This window comes from Cnephaeus nilssonii (assembly GCF_951640355.1).
Source record: "Cnephaeus nilssonii genome assembly, chromosome: 8".
NCBI lineage: Eukaryota > Metazoa > Chordata > Mammalia > Chiroptera > Vespertilionidae > Cnephaeus > Cnephaeus nilssonii.
In genome coordinates this window covers 14,508,082-14,520,264 of record NC_137079.1, presented here as the reverse complement: position 1 = coordinate 14,520,264, position 12,183 = coordinate 14,508,082, and the positions used below count along the sequence as shown (strand labels likewise).

General features: G+C 34.8%; 1 protein-coding gene across 2 annotated transcripts in view; it reads right to left on the bottom strand.

The window, feature by feature from the left end:
* Positions 1-12,183, bottom strand: part of SGCZ (sarcoglycan zeta) — a 631,986-nt gene that overhangs the window by 197,820 nt on the left and 421,983 nt on the right. For both annotated transcript variants that reach the window (XM_079778790.1, XM_079778791.1), the window contains exon 2: positions 7,119-7,313. In XM_079778790.1, the coding sequence (XP_079634916.1) occupies positions 7,119-7,313 (195 nt within the window). The remainder of the gene's footprint in view (positions 1-7,118; positions 7,314-12,183) is intronic.

The following is a 12,183-nucleotide window of genomic DNA, read 5'->3' as shown; positions in this document are numbered from 1 at the left end:
TTTCTAATTATATTTAGGGTACATATCAAAGGATTTTTATGGCAATTAAATGCCTATGCATTATACTATAATGGTGGATATATCTAAGCTCTTCCTTGTAACTTCTAACCTGCTTAAATTTGGATTGTGTACTCAGAGTGAAAGACATGCTATGGTAACTCTAGCCAACAGTCAAATGACTGTCAAGTCTGGGAATAAATCAGACAGCTACAAGATGACTGGACAGCTGACTGCAGATCCATGAGGAAGTCCTGCCAACATTAGATGAGGGAAATGCACAGTCAATCCACAGATACCTAAATTAATAGAATATTTATTGTTTTCAATTATGGGATTTGTGTCTGTATAACATTCTTGTGGCAATTGATCACTGGTATGTTGCACCTGTTTAAAATGCCTGCTTATATCTAAAAGTTAAGCATTGCTATAATTTCTTATAAGATTAAAACAATACTCAGATAAGAGACTACATTGCATTTGTACAAATTACAGGAAAAGTTAGAGGAAGTATTGTTATTCTGTATTTTTGTTACAATTAATATGCTATAAGTGTGATATTGAATCAAAAGGAAAATACAGCAACAGTATAAGTTAATATTAACAGAGATTAAACTAATAACCTCACCATAATTCCAAAATTAAGTAGAAAATATTCAATGGCATGCCCCTATTGAAAATATGAGATAAATTTGAAGGCTAGCAACAATAAGAATTAAAATATTATTATTGAAATTAATAAATTCATATAAATTCCTGTCCAATAAGATTATTCTTAGTAAAGTAATATCTTTGCTTAGAAACAACACATATGACATTTCAACTGTTTTTTAAAAAGCAAATGGTTATCTTATTTTTATAAAATAGCAAAACATTAACCCCTCTTAAGATAATTATAATTAATTGGTTTTAAAACTTAAACTACTGCCAAAGTGCTTACTAAAATAGACAAATTATGTAAGACATACCAAATGCTATTATTTTTATGTAAGACATACCAAATGCTATTATTTGTGAGAATTAGCACTCATGCGCATACTACCTTAAGTTCAATGTGACCTAACATAATATTTTATGTTCTACCTGTGAGTCGCCCACATGGGCATGTACTTTTATCTTTCTGGACTTCCATCTTTACTATGTAAAATGAGGCCACTGAATTAGTCAATAAATGAACAAACTATGTTCTCATAGTTACAGAGAAGATTTTGATAGTTGCCAGATGGGAGAATGGATGCAAAGGTGGAGTGATTAATCAGTACAAACTGGAAGTTATAGACTAGTCACAAGGATGTAAAGTACAGCACAGAGAATAGTCAATGGTATTGTAATAACTATGCACGGTGTCAGATGATACTAGATTGATTAATTAGGGTGATCTCTTCATAAGGTTTATAAATGTCTAATCACTGTCTAGTACACCTGAAACTAAAATACTATTGTATGGCAACTAATTGAAAAATTAAAAAAAATATATTTACAAACATATGAGCTAACAAGTCTGTACTTTTTAGAACTTATTATTCAATGGCTTATTTCCTTAATCCTGTGCTATTTTCCTGCAGAATATTTGGTATTACAGTGTACTTCATTTTGCAGAGGCTGTATATCGTTTGTGATTTATCTTATGCCACTATTTTTGTAGTTTATTTCAATAACACAAACTACCACTTGGTACTGGTTTGAACTTGGATAAAAATGACTAAATTTTTCTTTATAAACTCAAGGAAAGAAAATGTACTGCTGGGCTAAGACTAAGCATGAAATATTTCATCTGAGAGGAACAATTTGTCAGAAAATTATGAGGAGGTACAAACAGAGAGTTATAATGGAAGTGGTCTTGCAACATTAACTATATCATTCACTCTCATAAATTCTGCAATAAATCCACACACAGCACACTGAGGGGCGGTGCGGGCCTGATGGCTCTCCAGCAGGCCGGCTCCACTGCTGGCATCCTCCTGCAGGATGCTCATAGCCTCCGAAGGTAGCGTCCCACCTTGGCGTGGGCTAGACATCATGAGTCATGTACTGAGGGGTACACTGGGAAAATGAAAGTGACAGCCCAGGAAAGTGGACAAAAACTATGATCCTAAATCACCCTCAGATCGGTCTGTTATCATGACCAATTCATTACTCCCCAGCAAAATATAGTTTAACCAGGGCAAGAAATGGATGGGAATCAAAGGAAAAATAGCCTTTATGAAAATCACTGTCTGCTTTATAAAGGTGCCACTAAGAAATCTCATTGCTCCATCCAGAAATTAAAGTCTAATGTCCACTCTGCCAAACTCAAAGGTAGAGTCATGCCTGGGACTTACTGAGGGGTTTTCACTGTTCTAATTACTCACTGGCTATGAGAGATCGGGTAGATTCCTCCATTACATTAATAACAGTTGAGAGGATTGAAAGATCTTTTGCCCAACAAATTCAAAATACAATTAAAAATCAGTGATGTCATAGGTAGATATTTAATGGTGGCGTTTAAATGCACTGAGTTATACAGGGAAGCAAGCCATTTAGGAAAAATATTAAACTAATTTAATTTTACTAATATTAACGTCATAAAATGTGGTGGGAAAAGCATAAGGTTTAAAATCGTACAGCCCTTGCATCTAACTTTGCTCACCAGTGTGACCTGGGGAAGTTTATTTAATTTCCCTAAGCCTCTGTGCCTTCAATTGTTGAAGGGGATATAACATTCACTTGGAAGTGTTGTTGTGAAAGTCAAGGTCTGGTCTTTAAAGCACATAATCTTGCTAAATAAAAATAGGATCCCAGACAACATAAACTGCAATCTCATAACTGAAGAGTTATAGCCTAAAGGTTATAATTTAGGTTGCTGTAAACATAATTCAGATTACAATATCTCAATCCAGTAATAATTTAAAACTCTGGACATTAAAGGATATTGAAAAATTTAGGCTCAAGAATGGAAATCCCATTATATCATTCCTTTTTTAAATACTACTTTTTTTGAATGGTTTAAGAAGACATTAGCACTTTCTGGTGAATGAGCTTTCTCATTCAGACAGGCCAGGAGGCTCACGTTCAGGTAGTGCAGGTTCTGAAAATAAATAGCTTAGGTCATCAAAATAACGATGATTTTGACAGCTGAACTGTTCCTCTTAGAAGTTTTAGGTGAACTGTGTTATACCTCAGAATTAAATTAGAATTTCAAAAGAAATCTTAATGATCCTTTATCATGCCAAGGGAATAATACATTTCCTGTGATAAAATACATCATATAAAATAACTTTAATTATTAACAGCTAATAATAGATGGAAATCATATATGTCAATACACATAACTGACACCAAATGTTCAGGTACTTAATATTTCTCATATCTCTGTGGATCAGTGCCTTTAACCGTTTTACAGATGAAGAAAGTGGGTGGAGTTAGAGAGCTTAAGTAACTCACTGGAGGTCATGCTGCTACTGGTCATCACTGAGCCAGAATGCCCTCTGGCTACCTAGCTCCAACACTCATTCTTTTAACCTTTAGGCATGTCATTAGGATGAACATGATTACAAATGCTCTCATCTATTTATAATTTATTGCTTAATACACATCGTTTTGTGTGTAGGATGGTTTATGCTCAATAGAAAATGCAAGTTAATTTACATGATGTCTGGAATAATTGTGAAGTTGAAACAGCAGAAAATGAGTAAGAGTAATAGTAACAAACTCTTACATAGCTGTTTGGACATGCCAGACACATCTAAAGAATGAATTTTTACTATTTTAATTTGATTTCTACAACAATCTAATGAAATAAATAACATTGCACCCATTCTACAGAGTGGCAAACAGCCACAGTTTAAATAACTTGCCCTAGGTAACATAGCTAGTAAGCTACAAAAGCTGGATGTGGACCCAATGGTCAGGTGCCAGAATCCATACTTTTAAAAAATATATTTGTACTGATTTCTTAGAGAAAGGGAGAGGAAGGGAGAGATATAAACATCAATGATGAGAGAGAATCATGGATCGGCTGCCACTTGCATGCCCCCCACCAGGTATTGAGCCTGCAACCTGGGTATGTGCCCTGACCAGTAATCAAACCATGACTTCTGGTTCATAGGTCGATGCTCAACCACTGAGCCACACTGGTCGGGCATTTATATCCATGTCTTTCATTCTATAGTATAAACTCATTTCCTTTTTCTTCATTCTGTGCAGTTAAATATCTCAATAGCAGAGTGATTTTATTTCCAACAAAATGAGAAACAGAAAAAAATCACATCAACCATACAGATCATGTATAATACTGGCCATACCGGTAGACTTCATGAGGTATTATAAAATAGGTTGGCAGCTACCTTTGCTGTGCTGAAAACACAATATTTTGATAACAATAATATGCCTAGTTTTTTCAAATAAAAGATGTTCACAGCCACATATTTTTTTATCTGTTGGATGCCGAAAAGTTAAAATAAAAAAGATACACATTTTGTGCAGATCAATAATAATCTCCAGACAACTTACACATCATTTACTACCTCTTACTATATTGTGGCAAGTGGTTTTGGTATTCACTCTAGAGATAGATACAATCGTAATGTACCAGAGAAAACATAAAATTGATTTTTTTTACTGCTCTAATATAAGAAGATTACAAATTATTTCACACTTTTCAAGTACATACAACTTAATCTGATGTGCAGTATTCAGGACCACTAAATTCAGCAACGACTTAAGTAATTTGGAATTTTTCTGAATTATGAATTACTGCAGTGAGACAGGGAATATGTTACCTTACAAAGTTAAACTTGATGCAGTAGTTACAAGTTCATCTTTCCTTTTTATTTTAGCTGCATACAAATCGCTTATATGGCTGAAGGAAGGATAGTCTTCTATTTTGGGTATAGAAGAGTAAAATTTTAATTTCAAAAGAAGTGAGATATGCCCCAAATTAAAAATTATATATACAAATATCGAGCCTCCTATGGAAATAGACTCCTTTTCATTATCCCCAGGAATATGATGACATTTACTATTCTGCCAGCTGAGGTTCAAATTAGATAGCTCCATATGCCACAGACACCCTGAGGCCTGCGTGGATCCTGAGGACAAAGGTGATTGTTTCAATTATTTTCCTTGAATGGCTTATCTAGCCTTGGCCTCAGCATGGGGCAAGACACTGGGAGCCCGATGCATGCAGCCATGTAATTATGCATTTAAGTCTATTTTCCTAATTAATTTAAATATGCTTGAGAAGCTTACATGGCTTGACTCTGAAAAATCCTGTGGCCTGGTCCCTGAGTGGGATCAAAGCCCCTGAGGTGAGAATTGATCACATCTTTCATGAGGTTTTGAAAGATGCTTCTTGGTAGAGGAAATTAAAGGCTCAAAATTGCAAAACCTGGAGAAAAAGCTACTCTTATATCTTATTAATTTTTTTATTTTATTTTATTTTTTTTGGGGGTTTAAGATAATGAAGTTGAGAAAGCTGCTGTCAGCCATTGCAAGTTTGACTGATGGTTACCACAGCAGAGAAGAATCTGCAGAAATATACACATTGCCCCTACTAATGTGATAAATGATTCATTAAAAATGAAACCCAGACACTCGTAAGAGAAGATAGGCCCAGAGCTCATAGGAACAGAAAGTCTAGGGGTAGAATTAGTAACATTTGTGCCAAAATATCTCCGAGCATGTGTAGGGGAAGAGGAGAGGACAGGACTGACCGAGCCAACTCTTGAGATGAAAGAATGGCTCAGATGTATCACCGGAGTCTCAGAAAGCAGCGACTGGCCTAGTGACCCTCACATCCACCTCTAGGCACCCACAGGCTCAGGCCTGGATCAATGACATGTATCCATGCCTAGGATACTGGTAATTTCTCAAATCCTAGAACATACTGATTCCTGCCCATCCTGTTTTCTCTTCCATTTCGTTTTTGATGAACACCCTTCCAAATTTGCACTGATTTGAATAAAATGGAGCCCTTGCTCAGCTTCTTTTCCTCTATGAGCATACGCTGTTGTATCATGATTTGCACAGGTGTGGTTGTTTTCTCTCTGGAAGGGTAGGCCACCTGCCCTCGCAGGCGCCTTCTGCATCCAACCACAGTGCCCTTACTATGGACCAATGCTGGCTCATTTTGCCCTTTGAGATTCTGTTTCGACTTAGATGTTAGTGAAGTTAGAAAGAAATTACTCTGTTAAATCAATACACAGCAGAGGGGTTTTTTTCCTCATTTTTTTTCAAAAATGACATCCAATATAGGAAGATCAGTGAAGTTAAATATCAGCTTTCCTCTTGCCCTGAGGATGCAGAGTTGTAAAGAATAGCCGTCTGGTCAGCAAGTGAAAGATCCCTGCCTGACTGTGAAGGTATCTGTGGTCGCTAAGTAAAAGCCAAAAGGCTTAAGGGCAGAGTAGAGAACTTTAAGAATTTAGCCAGAAAATATAAATTGAACTAAGCTATACTTTGCTGATGCAGAGAACTTTTCCAGATAAGTCATGCTAATAGGTCTATTGTACATATTCTAAATTCATCAATGAATTATAAAATTATTTTATTTTAGGTTATTCATCTTCATAAAAATTGATTTAATTTCTAGTTTGTCTTTTATTTATCATACATATTCTTAAAAAAATGAGGTTACCATCTGATAACAATTATAGACATTGGTTCATGCAGCCCAGGCAAAATTCCAAGGTTTAGGTTTGAACATGCAGTATATGTAGAAAAGCAAATAATCTATATGAAGAATTTCAAAGGTACTTATGATTTTTTATGTTAGTATTATTGTGAAATATCATCTAATATTATCATGAAATACCAGACTCATTTCGTAGATGCCCAGGTAGAGCAAGCAATAGTTCCTGTGTATTGGTTAAAAGTTTTCTAAATTTCTAATGAATCCGTGTGCTGTACTGTCTGGTTACACAAATTTCCCACACTTAAAAGGCAGGTAGTAATGTCAGATGTATTTCGTGAATACACATATTGAATGTAGTCTTAAGACTACATGTGACAGCCTTTGGACTTTAATTTGAAGATACATAAATGTAAAGATGAAAATGAATAACTTTCAATTAAAACATAACAGTTGGATGGTCTTTGAACCAAAAGCAATAGATGTCAAATAAAATCATGGTGGTACTTACCACAGTGAAATTCATAACTTTCAATATCCAAATTGTCATGGCTAAGTTAACTATCATGGTAACCAACAGCAGAAGGACAAAGAAGTATAAGCACCTCTTTCGCCATCCATAAATGCCCACACGGTACAGCTGTGCATGCTCAGCCTTTGGCAGGTTATTCTGCTGTGTTGCTAGTATGTATTGTTCTCGTGTCATCTGGAGAGCAAAAAGAAAAAGAGAAGCATTCAAAATCTAAGCCATTGTTTTGTTTTCTTAATCGAAAGACACAAAATACCTAAGAATAATGGGTAGTGAGCACTCACATCATTGTTGCTATGTAATCAAAATAAGTTAATTCATTTAATTAAATGTGGTTCAGATGTTAAAAATCCCCTCAACTCATTATAATCGATGCAGCCCTTTAGAGCTATTTGATTATTCTTATGTCTCTAAGATATATATTATTTTCAGTCAGCTTTGTCTAACCCTAACAGTAGCCTTTTCTCTCAGGAGTCTCTGAAGATACTCAATTCTACTTCCAGTTGTCCAAAACCCAACAACTCTATGAACATTCAAGATATCCTTGGAATAAAAAAAAGTAAAAATATTCTTTAGGGTAGACAAAGACCACGGTATGACAAGGTATTGGTATGCCTTTATCTAAAAGTGCAGTATACAAGTAGCTCAGTGTATGTGATTTAATAAAACCACAGTGCTTTTGCTAGGACTTATGGAAAGAAAATATACTTTTATTTGAAATTATATAGTTATTTAATGGAAACTTTTCTTTAGAACTTCGTTGGTTTTTATTTTAGTTGTATTTCAATGAGTTATCAGGATGAAACTGAATTCTGAAAGAATGAAACAATATGCTATATTATCCTAAAATGCAGCAGTTTTCAAATGGTGCTAAAAGAATTTTTAAAACATGCAATACCTGACTATTCAGTCAGGGGTACTGACCTCTCTTCCCTTAGATGGTCAAATAAAAAAAGAACAACATCCAACACAACAATAGCCATCGGTGTGAATGAATAAAACTTATACCAATTATTTTTGTCTAATTGGCAAAAAATAGTTTTTTGGTGTGCTGCAGAATTTTAGTAATTCATTTATTTGTGCCATGAGATGAAAAAAGGTTGAAAACTGCTGCTACAATATAATATAATGATTTAAGCAAAAGTCAGTTTTGGAAAAGGGGTAATATATCAATTTTGGACCTAAATTACTTCTTTCACAAAGAAAATACACTTGTTTACTGTTTGATACAACCCAGAAATATGAAAAAAAGTATATATATATATATATATATATATATATATATATATATTATACAATTTTCAGAATAACACATTTATTACCTAAAGGATGAAAATTTGTTTGAATGAAATGATTTTTATGGAAGAATAATTTTGTTTTCTTTTCTCTTTAGGTTTTTCTCAGATATCTTTTCTTGTGCATGTTAACTAAGTAATATACCAACAAAATAATAATAAATACATTTTATCAAAATAAAACAACAATAAAGAATTAAAATGACCTGTCCAGTAATATAAAATATGTACAATAAAATTATTAAGTTATGATTTTTATTCACCCAATCCTACTTTAGATAAAATTTTTAACTGTATATTGAAAAATGCAAAGAACACAAGTTCTTATTTGGCTTTTCCCATTTTTTTAAATTTTAGAACTATAACTTCAAATTGTATTAATGTAATATTAAATATTGTTTTCAACATTTTATAATTAAATTATATAATAAAATAGTTATATACATTAAATCATAATTTAAAACCAATTAGAGGTGCTATTAATAATTTTAGGTGATCAAGAACAAATTCTTTCATAATATAAAGAATGGACTCTTTTTTATTATTATTCCTACTATTCAAGTTAACATTTAATGTTTCCTTGAAACTAACCAAACAGGTTTAGTTCTTAATTAGATCAAATTTGCAGGGGAGATGGATGTGTAACCTATGAACTGCTATGTAACATAAGTGGTATAGTAGATAACAACCTGCCACTGGGATTTTCTTTGCCTGAAGATTTTTTTTGAAAATTGCATAGTTCTGGCAGTGGCTGTGATTACAGAATAGACAACAGATTATATGAAGAGGAAAAGAGTAACTCTAGGGACCATCACAAGGAAAGTGAAGAACAAGGAACATAGGTACAGGAGAGGAGAAACCTGCATGTACCTGACTAGCAGGGAGACCTTCCCTTCTGGAGTTGGTCTCTGAAAAATGACACATCAAATTGGGGGTACGTCAATCACGCATTGCCTCTAATCCCATAATAAAGTACACTTCCTTCCTACAATCCTCTATTTCTCTAAATTCTATTTAGACATAAAGTGGAGATTAGTGTGAACTTCAAGAGAAATAAAAATGTATTAGGTCTCTGAAATAAAGCAAACACAAATTACAAAGAAAAGGATCTTTCAGCAATAGGTTTTTATTTTCAACTAGAGGCCCAGTGCATGATTTAATCATGCACCTGGTGCACCAGCGGGCTGGCTGTCCGCCGGTGCACCAGGCCTTCCGAAAGCCTCCGGCGCTGCGGAGGCTTTCGAAAGGCCTTGTGCCGGAGCAGACAGCCGGCCAGCTCCCCCGCTTTGGCTTTTGATCGCGGGGGAGCTGGCCGGCTGGCCGGCGGTGCACCAGGCCTTCCGAAAGCCTCCGGCGCGGCGGAGGCTTTCAAAAGGCCTTGTGCCGGAGCAGACAGCCGGCCAGCTCCCCCGCTTTGGCTTTTGATCGCGGGGGAGCTGGCCGGCTGTCCGCTGGTGCACCAGGCCTTCCGAAAGCCTCCGGCGCAGCCATGACACAGACGCTGAGCTTGCGACGCCAGTGGCACCCGAGCTCAGCATCCTGCTGGCCCAATCAGCTACCCCGGCCACCCTGAGTCCCGCCCCCTGCGCCTCCTGCTGGCCCAATTGTGGGCGTAGCGGAGTGATGGTAATTTACATATTACCATTTTATTATGTAGGATTTTTATTGAAAACCAAGAGATCCGGAAAACATAGCAAATGCCTCTAACAATTATAAAGAGCCAATTGGATAACAAAAGGCCAAGAGAAAAGGTTGTCTAGAAAACATGAAATATTTTGTTATTTAATGAAAGATATTTTATTACCTCATCTTAAAGATAAATTTAGCATTATTACTTTATATACCTTCTTCAGCACAAAATACTTTAGAGCATGTACATTGCAAAAAGTGTTCTTGAAAAAGTGCTTTATTTCTTAAATCTCACAGATGGTTTTTCAAGATCACAAAAGGTGGTAGTTGCTGGTACAGTGCAGTGATATTACCAGCAAAGAATAACAACATAGAACTCTAACAGATTAAGGAAACAATCCTAAATTTGAAACTTTTACAACCTTTGCCTAAGATGTAACATGTTGATCCATTTTCAAGTATTGAGCGTATTCTAAAATATCTTGGTGCCTTGGCATTATGAGATTTTATAAGTAATATAGAGCATTGTTTTACCAACTGCTATTGTCATTCTAAAAAAAATCTATAATTGCAGAGATACTAATTTTCTCAGAAGAGCTAAGTAGGGCTCCTGAAAGAGAGAGTGATGGTCACAATTCCCTGAGAGAAAATACCTTGTACTGAGATAGCTCTCTGGCTCAGTCCTCTCTATCTCCATCTGCAATATGAATTCAATATCCTTAAAAACCTTTCTTTGAAATTCCTTTGGTGTTCAAGGTTGTGTACACTCCTCCTGGGTACTTAAAGTAATTACTACCTTCTGCATCTTACTTTTGCAATTCTATTTCATACCATATTCCATACTGACAGAGCATTCATTATAGTCAAATGACTCCTAAAATACAGTTTTTCTTACTTAATAGCAAGGGAGTCTTCACCTCCTTGGATCAAGATGAGTATTATTCACAATAAGGTAAATGGACTTACTTATAACCCATTGTAATTTAGATAAAGTCTGATTTAAATGTGGACTTTGCAGTTTCTTTATGAAGAAACATATTTTCAAAATCTTGATAATGTGAATAAAATTTCCAACATGTTACGTGGTTATATGAGAGATGCCTGGTCAAATAGAATTAGACCTTGTAAATTCATCTTTCTCTAAAGATATGGGCAATCTGGTTTTCAGGAAGGGCTATTTTGTTCAGTAAATTCAATAGTATAGCAAATAAAAACTAGAAGAGAATGAAATGTTCTGGAATGACCTTGAGAAATTCTGGTGAAGTCTACTGAGCTGGAAGGAATGTCAGAGATATTAACTAGAATAGCAGAGAACATTGGCTATTTCCCCCTTGTCTCACAGAAGGAGGCAATAGTACAAAATACTAAGGCCAAAGGAACATACTAATTATTCCAATGTAACAAGTGTCATTATTTATTTTATATAAATATTCAGAGTAGGGCATAGTAATTGAGAGTCTAGGCAGAAGTGGGTCTTCCCTTGACAAAATATGTATTTAGTGACAACTATGTGCAGGTAGAGTTCAATATTGTTCCACTCATGAATTTCACATATTTGGAGAAAACACAATAAAGAAACAGAAAATATATCAAATTGTAACATATTCTGAAGATGATAATAAATACAATAATATAATAGTTAAGTACAATGACATAAATTATATGTAATAATAAATACAATAATATACAAATAACAAAATAAGTATAATAGATAAATTATACAAATAATATACTATTAAATTGTGATAGATTCTATGAAGCTAATAGACAAGGTAATATAATGGGAAGACTACTGTAAATGTGGTAAAAAGAGAATACCTCTTAGAAAAAGGGGTATCTGAGATGAGACTGAAATGATGAAAGTCTTCTAAGATGAAAGGTAAAACAGATCTTTGAGTATTAAAAAGCCTAATTAGAGTGATCTAACTAAAATTTTAAAATAAAGAAGTGAAGAATGTGGACCATTTTCTGAGGGGGGAAAGAAGAGCAACAATGGGATTTCATATGAGAGTATGGAGTCAGGTGTTGGAGTAGTAAATCAGGGGCCAGTTCAAATCTATATAAAAGGAGGTAGAAAATGGAAAGGAAATAAGGACACTTAATATGGAGCCAACTTTAGGTGA